General features: G+C 38.2%; 1 protein-coding gene across 1 annotated transcript in view; it reads right to left on the reverse strand.

Moving 5' to 3' along the window:
- Positions 1–17,412, reverse strand: part of NEB (nebulin) — a 201,702-nt gene that overhangs the window by 63,364 nt on the left and 120,926 nt on the right. Inside the window, exons 86-102 of the mRNA XM_078070777.1 lie at positions 16,814–16,918; positions 16,563–16,670; positions 15,872–16,183; positions 14,953–15,156; positions 14,014–14,118; positions 13,011–13,118; positions 11,268–11,579; positions 10,270–10,473; positions 9,287–9,391; positions 8,583–8,690; positions 7,482–7,793; positions 6,227–6,430; positions 5,568–5,672; positions 1,959–2,063; positions 1,547–1,858; positions 734–838; positions 70–168 (exon numbers count right to left, since the gene is read on the reverse strand). Of these exons, the coding sequence (XP_077926903.1) occupies positions 70–168; positions 734–838; positions 1,547–1,858; positions 1,959–2,063; positions 5,568–5,672; positions 6,227–6,430; positions 7,482–7,793; positions 8,583–8,690; positions 9,287–9,391; positions 10,270–10,473; positions 11,268–11,579; positions 13,011–13,118; positions 14,014–14,118; positions 14,953–15,156; positions 15,872–16,183; positions 16,563–16,670; positions 16,814–16,918 (2,913 nt within the window). The remainder of the gene's footprint in view (positions 1–69; positions 169–733; positions 839–1,546; positions 1,859–1,958; positions 2,064–5,567; positions 5,673–6,226; positions 6,431–7,481; positions 7,794–8,582; positions 8,691–9,286; positions 9,392–10,269; positions 10,474–11,267; positions 11,580–13,010; positions 13,119–14,013; positions 14,119–14,952; positions 15,157–15,871; positions 16,184–16,562; positions 16,671–16,813; positions 16,919–17,412) is intronic.

Raw genomic sequence — 17,412 nt, forward strand, 5'->3', positions numbered from 1 at the left:
CGTAGGTGGAAGGCTTTGAAAATGACATTTCATGATTGGGCAATTTTAGAATGAGAGCCATGTACTTACATCATTGAGGATCTCGCCACTTTGTTTTGCAGTCACATAATCAACTCTGTCATCCACAGGAGTAAAGTTGAGGGTTTCTATTTTTGTGCGATATTTTTTCTATAGGAAAGAAAATATCTTTCAGACAGTTGCAGTTTCTGGTCCTGTCTGAGCTGAGAAAGAGACACTAGATTTAAGGGCCTGTCTCTACCAGAAGTGTAGAGTGCCATATTTGAACGGCACCTTCGTGGCAATTCGGCCTTTTTCTTAGCATTTCATTTTTTAACAACTGGGTTGGCTTCTTATATCTCCCACGGATTTTAAAGTAGCAGATTTGCTTAGCTACCAAGGTCATGTACTGCATCATTCTATGTATCACGTTATTCAATACATTTTTTTCAACTGAACAAACTTCTCCCAAGCGTATTGCCATTTCTGACAAAAGACGTTTTCCCTTTATATAATTCCACGCATCAGCTGAGTATACTGGATATTGTATTATGGATGTGGTCCCCTGATGTGACAGGGACAGTAGAGGATTGTTTTGGGAAAAGGTATGTCTGGCTTAAATGACAGCAATTGCAATTGTTAAAATTGCTGATGGGGAATGATTGAGCTTTGGCTTGTATATTTTTGTTCAGTCTCCCAGGAAACGCACTGAATGGCAGGTGAAATCTTGGAGTACCTCACTGAAGATATCCGCAGCATGTTTAGCGTGATTGACAGAGACGGAATCATTTGGCATCCACCCAATCCCACGTAACCATTCCAAGTCCGCCTTGTAGACAGCCTGTGGAAACAAGGCCGAGTGATTTCAGCAACTCTGGTCATAACCGGGTCCTATTTATTCTATCCCTTGGTTTGATGGAGAAATACACATAAGAATGACATACTCAAGCAGCCAGGCAGGTAATGTAAGTAAATTCATTAGGAGGTCAGGTGATATGAAAAACTGGGGGATTGATTTTCTATTTAAAGGGGGTTAGCCTCAATTCAGTTCCACCTATTGTTGCCAGGGGTGTAATGCACGTCCCGAGCTTCATTCTCTGATTTTTTCCTAAAGAACTAAGAAATCTTAGATTTGTACCCCAAATTTCCTGATTTAAAAAAACCTTGGCAAATTAACTCAAGATTTTTAAACATTGTATTAACTATAAAAGCTTATCTGTGCCTACATCCTTTCCATGGACTGCCAATGTTTTACTTATGATATCAACCTCTGTTACTCCTTAAATTCCATAAATAATATTTTCACAGCCGTTGTCTTTATATTGTTACAATTAAGATTTGTATTCACACAACCCTTTATTCCTTGATACAGAATCTAGAGCTTCCACGGCTTTGCGGATTTTTGACACTGTACTAGAAGGGCTAACTAAAACCAAACTCTTGGCTGTATAAAGACAGGAAGTGATGATACAAAAATTTAAGAATATAAACTTTCTGGGAGTCACGGCAAAATGATAGACGAGCTCATCCTAAAATGTAGCCCACTCACATTGCTTTGCAGTTGGTAGGCTTTCTTGGCCTGAATCACATCGTTCTGGTCAGGCATGCATGTCCACTGGTGTAAGTAATTGCGATAATCAATGTCGCTGACTAGGGTCTGGCAATTTTTAGAATGCACGATGGAAAGCATATCCACAGGGCTCTGGAACTTGGTCTTCCATTTGGCCCAGTGCAGCCGGTACTCTCTTTCATTCTGAATCTTGCCAGCTATGAGGGCCCAGTGGATCTTGTTGTCATCCCTGGCGGTGCGGGTCCCCACATAGTGTCCCTTCTGCTTCTCATGGTCAAGCTTGTATTTATACTGGAGATGGAAAAACAAAGCAGATGGATCACAGTATGTACTCCTGATGCACCTAGGATGTTTGCTTAGAAACTGACAAGTCAAACAAGGCCGCACGTACGTCACTGGCGATTTCCCTGGAGGCCTTGGCAGCCTGGATAGGGATGGCATCCAGCCGTACATCACAGCTCATCTTTGTTTCATCCCAATCTTCACGGTAAATTTTCTGAAGAGGACAAAAAAATAGGGTATCATTTCGGATTCAGATGTACTGATAATTTCAAGGGTTCAAGTAGAATTAATAATCAAAGCAGTCCAGTGTTGAAGTCCCAGAATCAGTTAAGAAGGGAATAAGTAAAAGAATAATTCTCCACCATGCTATTGGAAGATGAAATTGTGTCTGGAGTCCAGAGACCTGGGCTTGATGAGAGTTCTTTCTAATTTAAATAATGGCTTCTCTGTAGTACCTCATGGTTTATATAACAGGGCTTAGTGGCTTTTTGTCCTGGCGTATTGGCAGCATTGGGATAAGGTTAAGGTCAGACATTAATGAGGATTACTGGATTTCTTTTTTTTTCTTTTAAAGACTTTATTTGACACAGAGAGACACAGTGAGAGAGGGAACACAAGCAGGGGGAGTGGGGGAGAGGGAGCCCGATGTGGGACTTGATCCCAGGACCCTGAGATCATGACCTGAGCCGAAGGCAGACGCTTAACGACTGAGCCACCCAGGAGCCCCTTACTGGATTTCTTTAATTCAATAATTCGATTAATTTTAGAATTCAATTTTATAATCTTCAGAATTATGAACTTTTTATATTTTATATTTGAGGGGAGGTTTTCCCCAGGATGGTTTCTTAGATCTTCTTATGTGGTTGGTGATGAATATTGTTTGGGAATGTTAGATGTTCCTTCTGAAGGACAGTTGGAGGTTAACAGCTTTTTTTTTTTTTTAAGTAGGCTCCACCACCAACGTGGAGCCCAGTGTGGGGCTTGAACTCATGATCCTGAGATCAACACCTGAGCTGAGATCAAGAGCTGGATGCTTAACCGACTGAGCCACCCAGGCGCCACCACAGTGGCCATTTTTTTTAAATGCAGTGTGTTTTTATTTGTACAGAGAAGTTAATTAGGGTAGTGACTGATTTACAGATAGCTTTTTAAATATATGTTCATATTTAAATGGACACATTCTGTGTTGACAATGTCAGAGATTCTCAGAAATAATAAATGTATAATTCAGAAATCATACCAAACAATATAGGAGCTTTAACAGTGCAGAAAGGAGAGATGAGTTTCAATTATTAATAGTTTCATGGGCTTTGCATATCTGAAATATGAGTGCTCATACAAATTTTGTCCTTGTAAGTACAGATAAGTTTTGTATGAATTTTCATTCAAGTTTTTGCATGAATTTTGGGTGGTCCTATTTAACAATAGACTCTTTTTTTTGTACAAAAGAAATAGTATTCTCCACATTTCAACGTATTGGAGAATATTTAATGCAAACTTATTATGTTACTTAAAACCTTTTGTTTTTAGTTTTATTACATATATTGTTACACTATTTTTAATTATGTAATAAATTTTTGTTTATGTAGTCAAATATATTTTTTATTAAAAAAAAAATCTGAGTTTGAGGCCAAACTTCACCTACTAACTTTAAGATCATGGGTTAATTCCTCAATCACTTTAAGTCTCAACCTTCCCATCTGATAAAAACAAAGTAACACTATTTTACTCATATGATTAGTTTGAAGATTGAGTCAATTTTACATGAATTTGCTTGGTTAACTAGAAAATCATATACAAATATCCTGAAAAAGTTGTGTTTCCCAAATGATAGAAACAGTTTTAAATAGTGGATTTTATCAAGATTATAGTAATGGTGACCCCCTGCGTAAAAAAAAAAAAAAAAAATTACATTTTGGTTAGCATTCAAATACGATGTTTGATTTCTTCCAAAGCACAAGCCATTCTCATTAATGTCTTCATATCTAATATCTAAAGTTCACAACTTTACTTTTGGCATAGTTTCAAATACTAGTCTTGCTTACATCAAGATATCAACAGTAGGGTTCTGGTATTTTCAGCTGAGAAATGTATCATGCAAAAGAGAGCACATGAGACCTTCCCTGATTGTCCAGCCAAAGATGCCTCTGGATTGAAAAGAAGAGGCTGAGGTGAAGAATGGACTGCCTCTCCAACCAGTCATTTGGTGATGAGAGGGCACTGCACCATACTATTCTTGTATGAAAAAAAAATGTATCAGTGCCCAAAATTTTATTTTCTTCCCATCTCTTGGAAAAAATTAGCTCATTACAACAGAGCTAATGGGTATAGTTTGGCACATGGTGAGGAATCTTTGCTGGGCAGTTTCCTTCTCTCATAAAGATGTGTTATTTTCTGGAAGACGTGAAGTTCCAAACCATGGTGAACTGCACTAAAGTAGTATCCTTCTTCTAGGGTGATATTTATTCTACACATAAGAAATCTCTGTGATCCATGAGGACAATACCTTTCTTGAGCTTTCTTAAATTGTGTAGCTAACCATCGAATTCTCTCATTTTATCTAATAGATTTTTAAGTTCATTCTCTTCCTTTTTCCAGACATAAGGATTTATCCTGCAAGTAAAGATAATTTTGCCTTTTAAACCCAATATTTATCTTTTATTCTTACTCTTATGTAATTATTTTGGCTTGAGTGAGGAACTTACTCACTTAGCTGGTAGTTCCAGCAAATGTTAAATAATAATGGTGATGTCAGTGGGCATCCTTGTTTTATTCCTAGCTTGAATGAGAAGATTAGCTTACTAAGGATGAGCCTGGCCTTTGATTTGAGATTTACTCTTTTAGTCACATTATGATATTCATTTATTATTTTACTAGGATTTTATTTTTAAAAATAAGAATGGATATTGGATTTGGTCACATGCCTTTTTTCAAATCTAATAAGGTGAATGTGTGATTTTTCTCTTTTGTGCTATTATTAGGTTTCTGAATATGGAACCCTCTTGGCATTCCTGGATGAACCCTAATTGTTTGTCTCCTATCATATTCATGTACTACTGAATTTTATTTGTTAACCTTTTATTTAAGATTTTCCTCATTATTGGTCTACAGTTTTCCTTTGTGGAATTATTTTTGACAAGTTTTGGTAATTGTGATGGCTTTCCTTCTTTCATTAGGCTCTATGATTGTTTGATTATTTCTTGAAGTTCTGAAGGAATTCTCCTATGAAATCATCTGGATGACCCTGATATCTGAGAGGAGGAAGGAGCGTCTTTAATAATCCTCTTAATTTCTTGCTATATGTTTTTATTCTTTTCCTTGGGTCATTTTGGTAATTTATGATTTCCTAGAAAATCCCCTCTAGATCTAGGTTTTCAAATTCATATAGAGTTTTGCAAAGAATTCTCATCATTATTTTGTGTTCGTCTGTCACTAATGTCCCTTTCTTGTTCATATGTCTCTTCATCCAGTCCTCTTTCAGGTTTCTCATCCTTATCCCCTTCTCCCTTTTGTCATGTTGACATGGGCTCACCAGTAACTGGCCTTGCTGGGTGACTCAGAGCAAGGGATCTGCTCCTTTCCTCACTCCTGGTCAAAGGGCTGATGGTAAAGAGTCTTCAGGCAATCTTTTCTCTTGCCTATGAAGAGTTCCCTAGGGATATCATAGCACCCACTGGGTGACTTTCCAAACCAAAAAGGAGTCTGTTGAGGTACTTACATTGCTCATATTAAGAGCATTGGCTCTGGCGAGGTTAATTTCTGGCGTATCTGGCATTATGTGGACTGAAGTTTTATCCTTGTCCCAAACTTCTCTGTACTTCGGCTATGGGAAAAAACCCACAAAATTACTTTGCAATTTGTAATTCTGCTAGTTCCAGTGTACAACTTTCAACTTTTCTGATCCCCAATTTTTTCATATTAAGGAAGAAACATCTAAAAGTTTTTCACATAAGTTGCTCAAATTTAATATTAAATTGGTATTAATATCTTTTTCATTTAAAATTTATGAATAACAAGAACACAATCCTACCAACATTACGTATTAAAACCTTTGCTATCATCAACGTTCTTATCTTACAAATAGATTGCCAGGTTAATTATTTATCAGTCACTTACAAGCATGACTTAATTTTTTTTTTTTTTTAAAGATTTTTTATTTATTTATTTGAGAGAGAGAGAATGAGAGAGAGCAAGCACATGAGAGGGGGGAGGGTCAGAGGGAGAAGGAGACTCCCTGCCGAGCAGGGAGCCCGATGCGGGACTCGATCCAGGGACTCCAGGATCATGACCTGAGCCGAAGGCAGTCGCTTAACCAACTGAGCCACCCAGGCGCCCAAGCATGACTTAATTTTAACATACGAGGGAAAGGTGACTTACAATACTAATATTTTCAGCATTCGACTTAGCAAGGACAACTTCAGGTGTGTCAACAACACTTGTGTACTTGAGGCTCACTACGGGGGTCCGATAGACACTGTCTTGTAGGATCTTCTGGGCATTTTTGACCCTCAACACTTCAGGAGACCCTTCAGGCATCCAGCCAATGCCACGGAGCCACTCCAAGTCAGCCTTATAGATGGCCTGGGAAGGAAAACAAAGGTAGGTAGAAGCAGGTTTTTTTTTTTTTAATTGTGGTAAAGTAAGAAAGCAGTTTTTTGTTGTTGTTGTTGAAGATTATTTATTTGACAGAGAGAGAGAGAGACAGCGAGAGAGGGAACATAAGCAGGGGGAGAAGGAGAAGCAGGCCTCCCACCGAGCAGAAAGCCCAACGCGGGGCTTGATCCCAGGGATCATGACCCGAGCGGAAGGCAGACGCTTAACGACTAAGCCACCCAGGCACCCCAAGAAAGCAGTTTTATGTTCTATTTTACCTCCCACAAACAATAATTAAAATTGAGCATTGGCCTGACAAACACAATTCATCCTATGCACAGCAGTGTTCTATTCTGCTTTGTTTTCTGCGGCGGGGGCACCAATACGTACTCTACAAAGCAGGACGATACAGAAGGAGCTCTCTCTCTGTGGGATGCATGGAAGATCTCGAATAATATTTAAGTAACATCATTCTAGCTCAGGTGGACTTTTAAAGCAGTAATAAATAATTAAAAGAAGGCATTCATTCTACACAAGAAATAAATATCCCGATGGAATCCATCATTTCCAAAAAATTGAATGGGCAGAAAATATGAGTAAATCTAAAAATACTTCAGGTAAACTAATGAAACACGATATTGTGAAGAATACCATGTTAAGGGAAACTAGTGAGTTTGGAGCATGCTGCTGACCTTTGACATTAATTTCAAAGAAGTAGCCCTGTCATTCTTCAATTGAGGGACCATGCGAATTCTCACGTTTAGGACATTACAAACACTGCACACATTTAGGAATCTATAGAAGAATTCTGGTAGCACCACAAAGAGTAAAAAAGAAAACTCCCAATAAGCCCAGCAGTAAGAGAGGCAATCAGTAAACTTGGTAAAAATGCAAAAGGGAAGTGCTTATGTAGGGAGAGTTGTGTTTTCCCGAGTCCTCCGAGGGATGACCAGGCAAAGCTGTGGAAGGCCTTCTTCCTGGAGAACAGCTCACTACCCAGGCCCCTCAGTTGGTACTCTCTGCACAAGCAACAACTTACATCACTCTGCAGGTCGTAGGCTTTCCTGGCTTGGATCACATCATTCTGGTCGGGAAAGCAAGACCAGTGGTGCAGGTACTGGCGATAATCCACATCACTTACTAATGCCTGGCCTTCTTTGGCAGCGTTGATGGACACCATGTCCACTGGGATGGAGATCTTGGCCTTGTGGTCATTGTAGGCCTTTTTGTACAGCCTGTCATTCTGCATTTTTAATACATTTGCCGCCCAAACCAGTTTAGGGTCTTCCTTGGCATTGCGACATCCAATATAATGGCCTTTCTGTTTCTCGTAAGCAGTTTTGTATAGATACTGGTATATGTGAACAGAAGAAAGAAGAGTCATTTTTCCAAACACACTTTGTCTCAACAGCCTGCTCCAAATAACTCCATCTCCCTTAGACTGGGCAGTGTTTTTCTTTAAGTCCATATTATAAGTTTTATGATTCTTAACGCATTGGTTTCTATGTCCACATGCACAAAAACATAGTGAGCACCTCTGAGGCAAGAACTATGCTTCTGGATTATCCCCAGTACAGGCTTATCTCGTGTTTCCCAAACTTCAGTCACTGTCTACCACCTTCACGTTTTAGTTTATCAACTAGATTCTTTGTTTAAATAAATTTAAAGTGTAAACTTTGAAAGATTTTTATTCTAAAATTTATAATCCCATTTAAATGGAAAAAAACAATATTTTTCTAGCACACATTAAAACAAACATCACTTTTTAAAAGTGCTGGTCCATCAACTATATAAAATTATGTCAGGAACAACTTATGTACGCTGTACTTCATTGAATTTTTGTACCCATTGAATTTTTATAAGTGCTTGTAAATTAAATGATAATGAGAAGATACTGAAAATAAAAATCTGTGCTTAAATATAAGAAGAGCAGAACCAAGCGCTGATGCAAAAGGGTCACCAAACTGTTGTAAAAGTTATTCTTGAATCTGAGATTTCAAAACAAGACACTAATCCCGATGATCTCCATTCTACTTAAGTGTATTACAGGGGAATTAAGTAAAAGATTAGAAAAGTATTAACTCCCGTGTGTCGTCTATTAGTTAGTGTTGGTGAAGGCTGGGAAAGGAGGAGCTCTCACATCGCTGGCGATATCCCTGGAAGCTCTGGCATGCTGAATTGGGATGGCATCTTCCCGCAGGTCATAACCCGTCATCTTGACATCTTCCCACGCTTGCTTATATTGTTTCTGCAAAGGGAGATTGCAATGCCACAGTTAATCTGAAGAGGGAGCCACTGAGTCAGCATTACTGATGTGTTTAAGAAAACCTGTTAAGTTACATTGAAAATTAGTCTCCCCTTAAGATTTGTAAAATAGGCTGGCGCTGTGAATTGTGTAAGACTGTTGAATCACAGACCTGCACCTCTGAAACAAATAATACATTATATGTTAGAAAAAAAAAAGCAGAAGAGAGCAGGAAGGGAAAAATGAGGGGGAGACGAACCATGAGAGACTATGGACTCTGAGAAACAAACTGCGGGTTCTAGAGGGGAGGGGGGTAGGGGGATGGGTTAGCCCGATGATGGGTATTAAGGAGGGCACGTATTGATGGAGCACTGGGTGTTATACGAAAACAATGAATTGTGGATCACTACATCAAAAACTAATGATGTATTGTATGGTGACTAACATCATAATAAAATAAAATTAAAAAAAAAATAAAGACTAGAAATAGAAGGAATGATAGGGAAATGCCTTTGCTAAACTCCCTCTGGAGCATATCAAGTTAAGTTCCAGTTAGGCAGAAAATAATGTGTAAAGCAAGTGGATGTGTAGTTCCCTACATCACTGATCTGTATGGCATTGATCTTGGACTGCAGCATCCCTGGAGTGTCAGCTGGTACATTCACATTCGCCTTCTCTCTCTCCCAGGCATCACGATACAATGGCTGGTAAAAAGGAAAAACAAAGGATGGCTGATAAGTAAATAATTCAATTGCTACATGAATAAAATTATAGGTACAATTAAAGGTTCTCTTTGGATATTCTCAGATATAAATGTAGATCACATTTTGTTTTCATTTGTGCGGATCTTTTTTGTTTTTTTTTTTTGTTCAGTTGGCTCCATGTCCAGTATGGAGCCCAACGCGGGGCTTGAACTCACGACCCCAAGATCAAGATCTGAGCTGAGATCAAGAGTCAGATGCTCAACTGACTGAGCCACCCAGGCACCCCTTCGTTTGTGTTTTTACTTAAAAGGTGCCAATGGTGACTTTAACGAGAAGAATATATTGATGTGTGATATAATATAAATAGAAAATGAGTCAGAAATATGGTAGTAAAATGATCTTTTTCATTAATTCACATGTAATTATCTGGCAGGTATTTACATTTCAGGTAGCTATGATAATCCATATCACTAATCAATTCCTGGCTTTCTTGGCCCAAGTAACTATCATAATATCTAATATTGAGGCCACCCCTGGACTTTTCAACTTACCTCATGATTGAAAAGCAATAAAAAGGTGGCAGTTTTGTGATCATAGTATTAACTGGTAGACCTGTATTACAAGCAAGAACTCAAAATGTATTCAAAGTGTGCATCAGAGTCTGTGGAATATGAAGATGCTTACCACACTTATGTCAACCAAAGAGTCATCTAAGTAAATGAAATATGGATACCATTACTTGATTGACTATATGAAATTCTATCTGGATACATGAATGTTCAAGGTTCTAATGCTAGTGTTAGCAATTTAAAGTTCACAGTCAGAATTCTTATTGAGACTTCTTCAATATGTCCGAATGTATCATCAACCCAGCTTACCTCACTGATCTGTACAGCATTGATCTTTGCCTGGATGACTTCAGGGGTATCAACAATGCTGGTGAATTTGAAGTCCTCAGGTTTTATACGATACAACCTCTCATTCAGGAGATTCTGGGCATTCTTCACTCTCATCACTTCCACAGAACCCTCTGGCAACCATCCTATACCCTTCAACCATTCCAGGTCTGATTTGTACACGTTCTGCATGAAGAAAAGGACCACAGAGTGCACAGGAGTCAAATCTGCCCATGAGAGCACGATGCCAGCAGGCCACACACTCCCTCTATCTAAATCAGCTGGGTGGCCAATCCCATGAAATAGAAGGATCATTAAATATTAATATTTGGGTGCTACATCCCTGGCATGCATTGCTGGGAGAAGTTCACAGTATCCTACAGGAACTGGAGCAGGGCTGACAAGGGCCACTTGTGGATGACAGAGAGCAATGGCACATAATTTTGTTTTTATACAAGGTTGAGCTTCTGTGCTCGCCACTTGAAATCTGCCCTTTTTGCTGAGAATAACATCTGTAAGAATTTGGGAGACTAAGGTCTTTAGATGCATATATAATGAGGAAAAGATATATAATTTTATTTGTATACACTTCTCTATCTATATATAAATATATACACATACATTTTCCCTACATGTGCGGGATAAACTTAAAATGCAACATTTCCTTATGTTCACATTTATTTCTGAAATTTAGATATCCGATCATGCACATGTAATGGGTTAAAACAACTGGGACTGAAATTTTATATCTAATTACAGAATAAGAGACTGATTTTTTTGTCTTAATGCTTAAGGCTTTGCCACATGAGAAGGAATCCTCTATAAGACAGAAAATGTTCACAATAACTCTGCTACCATGAAATGTACAGATTATGTTAAGTTCTATTAAGATTACCACTTAAATTACGTCCCTAGGGAATACACCATGATGATATACAGAGACACACATCTCCCCAAGAGTCTGGTGATAATATACGCACATCGCTCTGCAGTTCGTAGGCCTTCTTAGCCTGGATCACATCATTCTGATCTGGCAAACATATCCACTGGTGCAGATAATTGCGATAATCAATATCGCTAACCAGGACCTGGCATTTCTTGGCCTGAACAATTGACATCATGTCCAACGGTGTATTGTAAATTCCTTTAGACTTCTCGTACGCTTTCTTGTACTCTCTCTCACTCTGGATCTTGGCAGCATGTATACACCATACCAATTTGGGGTCATCTTGTAGGGTGCGGAAACCCACGTGGTGGCCCAGTTGCTTACGGTAACCTTCTTTGTATTTGTACTAAAGTTGTGAAAAATAAGAGAAAAAGACATATGAAAATACTGTAGTAAGAGGACTTTTCATTAAATGTTTCCAGAATATTTTCCTTGCCTTAATAGAAATTTAGCTTAACACTGGCAGTCCTTACAGATTGCAGTTCACTTTAAGGAAAATGGATAGGGCTATTTTAGGTACTTTGATAGAGAACATGCGGAAATCAGGAGGGTAATAGTATGGTGAATAAGAGTAATTACAAAAAATTATAGCTGACATTTACTGAGCAATTACTATATGCCAGACACTATTACAAGTGCTTCAAATATATTGGGTTGATTCATGTGAAATTACTGAATTTTTTAGTTAAAAATAGTTGAGTAATAGCAACTACAATCTCATTTAATCTTCACATCTCTGTGAAGTGCATAATATTATTATCACATATTTCAGATGTGGAAAATAAGACACAATGGGTGTAATCCTGGTCTCGAAGGTTGCCTGGAAAGTGGAACATTAAGTCAGATGGTCCCCCAAGAATACTAACAATACCTCAGGTAGGAAAAAGTGATTTGTGTGGTTTTGGAGACAGATAAAAAAAAAAAAAAAGGTGTATATTTCACAGGAATGGAAAGCAAGGTCATTGGCTTGAATCAGATGACAACAAAAGGCCTGGGGACAAGAGTTTCCATCTTGCCCACATCTAAGTGTCTTAGGACTGGAGTAAGATAGTGTCTGTTTCTTTTCGATATTTGGATAGCATAGAAAAATTTGGACAAAAGGGAGGGAGAGAGAACTGGGAGTAAGGCAGATACTATAGATTGGCTATTGTTTTTAGAGATAAAAGTGAGAAGTAAGAGGGAGAAACAGGTGGATACAGGAGATAAAAAATAGAGAAAAACCCAGAGAAAGGGAACAGGGTTGCTTAAAGATTTGGAGCTGGGGGTGGGAGGTAGGGAGCTTGGTAGGATAATTATTTTAACTAAGTTTTTAAATTACTATTAAATGAATTTCAAAAGGTTACTAAGAGCATTACACATAAGCCTCCAGTAAAAAATCTTATATATATATAATGTGTTTTCAGTCCTAAGTCTTTTATGAAACTTTCAACTGTGGTCTATATTTATGGAGAATGTCATAAATATTTGGGGGATTAAATGACACTGGTCAACAATCAAATATATTGATTCCTGAATTTTTCCCAAGAATTCTGCATAGATTCTTCATGCTTTTTTAACTTCTACTTAGAAACAACTTAGAATTATTTATACAAATACCTCATCTATGCTAACCTTAATGTGTTTCATTCCATTTTAATGTTTTTAAATAGAGAAAGTCTTTAGTGCAAAACAAAATGAAATTGTTTACATAGTTTTTTTTTAAAAAACCCAATTTTTACAAAATACCCTCCCTATCTGTTGTAAGAAGAGAAAAACCACAAGGAAAGAGAGGCTGTACCTCACTGGCGATTTCTCTGGAGGCTTTGGCTTGTTTGATTTCAATGGCATCTGCTCTTAAGTCATAGCCTTTCTGCTTGGTCTCATTCCAGTCTTTTTGGTAAAGTTTCTATTGAGGAAAACCACAGGTTTATTTACAAAAATTGAAAATAAGTCAATATACTCAAAGTACCCAAAATATGAATCATATGACATAATGTAAATGAAGACAGCATAAGGAAAAAGTCATTTCTGAGTTTTTCTTCTGATTGTTGGCTATTTCCTTCACGGAGTACAGGATACTTCTGACTAAAAATTTAAAGCTAAACATCTAGATCTACTCAATGTTTGAATATTTATCTTCATCACAATATGGTACACATCTGAAAATACCCCACCATGCAATACGTGGAAACTAAGAATCAACTATGAAGCTAGAAAATCTTCATCAAGGTATCATGTAAGGTCCAGTCAGATTTTTTTTTTTCTAATGTTGCCTTTTGACTTTTCAGAGGTCCCTGCTAAAGGGATGTGACATAGGTATTTATATATATCTTACTCTTTGAATAGGATTAAAAATTGTCTTTTCGCTTTTCTAATGGCTTTGAAATGTCAAGCAAGACAGTTCTGGATCAATCAAAAACCTATAAAGATAAAAGAGACTGTTACCTCATACTCCCTCAAGTAAGAGAAATTTAACTAGGGATTTCATTATTCTCAACTAATATATGATGAAACTGAGCTGTGGACATTGGATATAGAACAATGCTTTCAAGATTGAAAGGAGGACCCCAATAGGATTTAGATATCCCAACTCTTTGTTGGATATCCATGGCTCTAAACTCACGTTTAAAAGAGAGAATTTCCATTCATATTGCATTGGGAATGGAAGCTAAAGAGAAAATGTCTAGCACCAAAAGCTGTATATATCTCTAAGTTAGGTAATTTGTCCATTATACCACACCCCACAAGCTGACGTATATTGTCCTATAAAGGCTTTTACACTTTGTATTTATGCTACTTACATTGCTGATTTGCAAGGCATTCATATGGGCCTGCAGCATGACTGGCGTGTCAGAAGGAATGCTGATGTTGGTTTTATCTTTATTCCACGCATCATGATATAGTTTCTGTGGAGAGAAGGGAAATATTATTTTAATAGTGGATATCTGAAACATTAAGCCCTAGAAATTAACCTGGAAAATTTTTTTTTTAATGTTTGTGATGGTTCATTATATGTGTTAACTTGGCTAGGCCACAGTACCCAGATATTTAGTCAGACATCATTATACATGTTTCTGGGAAGGTAGGTTTTAGATGAGATTAACATTTTTATCAGTAGACTTCGGTAAAGCAGACTACACTCTGTAATGTGGCTGGGTCTTGTCCAATGAGCTAAAGGCCTTAATAGAAAAAAGGCTGACCTCCGCAGAGCAAGAAGGAACTTTGTCAGCAGACCATCTTTGGACTTGAACTGCGACTCTCCTGTAGGTCTCCAGGCTACTCTGAGTTTATAGACTTGCCAGCCTCCATAATCATATGGCCCAATTCCATAAAATTAAATCTCTTTGTATGTGTGTGTGTATACACAGATAGATACAGTCTACAGATCTATCTACATCTCTCTCATATGCATATATAAACACACATATATACAAGTACATACATATACTATATCTATACATATTTATATCCCCTATTGGCTCTATTTCTCTGGAGAACCCTGAACAATACAACATCATACCATTTAAAATGCAGCATTACGCTACAGGTTTTAGCATTTAATACGAGTTAAAGAAATATTTGTTCTACTTTGGCCTTTACCAAACTAGCCAGCAGATTGTTAGAGTTGCTCCCGTCACTCCAAGTCCTCCAAGAGGAACAGCCCACATGCTCGGTTGGGGCGGCATCATGTGAGAACAGAGTCCCGCAAAAGGCATGCTTGGTAACAGGATGGTTCTCACCTCACTTATTTGCAGAGAATTGGCTTTTGCCAGGACAACGTCTGGCGTGTCAACAATGGAAGTGAACTTCAAGGCTTCTGGCGGCATTCTATAAAGTCTTTCATTCACCAGGCCTTGAGCATTCTTCACCCTGTTCATTTCTACGGAGTCTTCTGGCATCCAGCCGATGCCACGCAGCCACTCCAGATCCGCCTTATACACACTCTACAAAGATGTGAGACAGAAATTATGTCCATGGCTAGACACACCATCTCTTAATTGAAAAGTGAAGTCCGTGGGAGTGAGGGGTTGATAAGCACAGGAGATGGGGGTTCCGAAAAAGTAGGACCTGAGATTTTATAGGACTCAGGGGTTTTAATATCAATGACAGAGTCATCTGTAAAAACATACTCACATATACTAGCTGTGAAGAGTGATAAAGTCGTAATAATGCTGAATTTCATGATAATTATTTGATATTTCCAAAAAACTATAGAACTAACAACACTTTTAAAGGAAATTTTGTTGAATCTCATTCCATTTTAATCCTACAATAATTGACTGTAGAAAACTCTGTTTAGTGTATTGGATATAGTATAATAGTGGCAGTTACTTTAAAAATACTCAGATAATTTATGTTTGTCTGCAATATATTTTCACTGCCAGAAAGTACAGTTGACATGACGAAAAAAGTCTGCAATCTAGGCCAGGGAATAAAAGACATGGCCTAAGTTGGGTTCTTCATCTATATTCTTTGATTCCTAGGACGTAACTCCTGACTATGGATAACGTATTAGACAACGTGAGTGGTGCCCTCTTGGGGGTATGCAGTGCCGTGTGCAGTGGGGGCACCCACAGAGGCGTCCATCGAGGCACTGCCTAGACAATAAATAAATCTACGTCCTCTCATTCCATCTCTCCCCAGGTTTGTGGTACGTACATCGCTCTGCAGTTCATAGGCCTTCTTCGCTTGGATAATGTCGTTTTGATCAGGTAAGCATGTCCAGTGATGCAGGTGATTTCGATAATCAATGTCACTGACCAAAGTCTGACATTGTTTGGCCATCACAATGCCTAACATGTCCACCGGGCTACTGAATTTGGTCTTCCACTTCTGGAATTCCTTCTTGTACTCCCTTTCACTTTGAATCTTTCCTGCATGTATGGCACACATAATCTTGGGGTCATCTTCAATGCTCCGGGCTCCAATGTGGTGGCCTTTCTGTCTCTCGTACGCTTCTTTGTATTTGTACTAAAAGGAGAGAAATAAAGCCTTAGAAAACCAGTTTTAAAACCATATGCATGCTGACAACTACAGAAAACGTGAACACCCACAAGCAAATGGGTAAGAATTTCATATGGCAAACCTTTTGGCATCTCTTAATTTTAAACTCTTTTACACTCTCATAAGCATAACTGTAGCATATTCATATATCTTCATTGGTGCAGCCCTTCTAGCTACAATTCCAAACTGTGCTATTCTTCTCTGTGACAACAAGGGACAAAGTCTTAGAAAGTAGGAAGCAGGGGTGGGGGATACATGTGGAAACAATTGTGAAATGTGGCCCACCGGCCGCACAGTGGCCATTCAGCAATGTGACACCAAAAGAGGTTGGATGGAGGGGACTTACATCACTGGCAATGTCCCTTGAGGCTTTGGCACTTTTGATGGAAATAGCATCAGCCCTCAGATCATAGTCCTTCATCTTTGATTCATCCCATCCCTTGGTGTAAAGTTTCTAGGCGGTGGATAATACACAACAGAAAGATAAAAATGTTTTGGAAAAGTTAATAGGCCAGTTCCAGACAGGAAAGTGTAAGGTGGAAAAAGTATTTTAATGAATCCTAGAAAGGCTTAAGAGACAATCAGGAAACTTCTTACTTGGCTGATATTGGCAGAATTGCTCTTGGCCAGTAGGATTTCTGGGGTGTCCGGCATCACGTGGATGGAGGCTTTGTCAGCATTCCAAGCTTCTGTGTATAAATACTATGGGGGAAGTGAGATAAAACCCTTTTTTAAAGCCCATACATTACAGTTATTTTCAAATTTAACACATTTTGCGGTTAAAAAAAAAAAAAAAAGCCTTTTTAAGATTATTCAGAGGTGAGGGAAGCAAAAGGGTACTGGGGATAGTGAAACATGACAATATTTAAATATTTAAACTGCCATATGATAGCTTCATTGCTAATATGAAGTGATATAATGGCCTCAATTATTAACTCCTTTCTTCCAGTGAATCTCAAAGCCTACTCATAGGAACTCCAAGGATGGAACCTGGCTATAGAATTATGATACAGTAGAAATCCTAGACTTCAGAGTTAATCCCAAATTCAAACCCAACGCCACTATGCCCAAGCTGTGTAATCTTGAGAAAGGTACATAATGCCTTATATTCCTCATTTCTAAGAGGGGAATAATCATATTTTTGCTGAGTGCTTTTTGAAGATTCACCATAATATATGTAAAATGCCTGAGTCACA

Source organism: Halichoerus grypus, chromosome 4 (genome assembly GCF_964656455.1).
Source record: "Halichoerus grypus chromosome 4, mHalGry1.hap1.1, whole genome shotgun sequence".
Taxonomy (NCBI): domain Eukaryota; kingdom Metazoa; phylum Chordata; class Mammalia; order Carnivora; family Phocidae; genus Halichoerus; species Halichoerus grypus.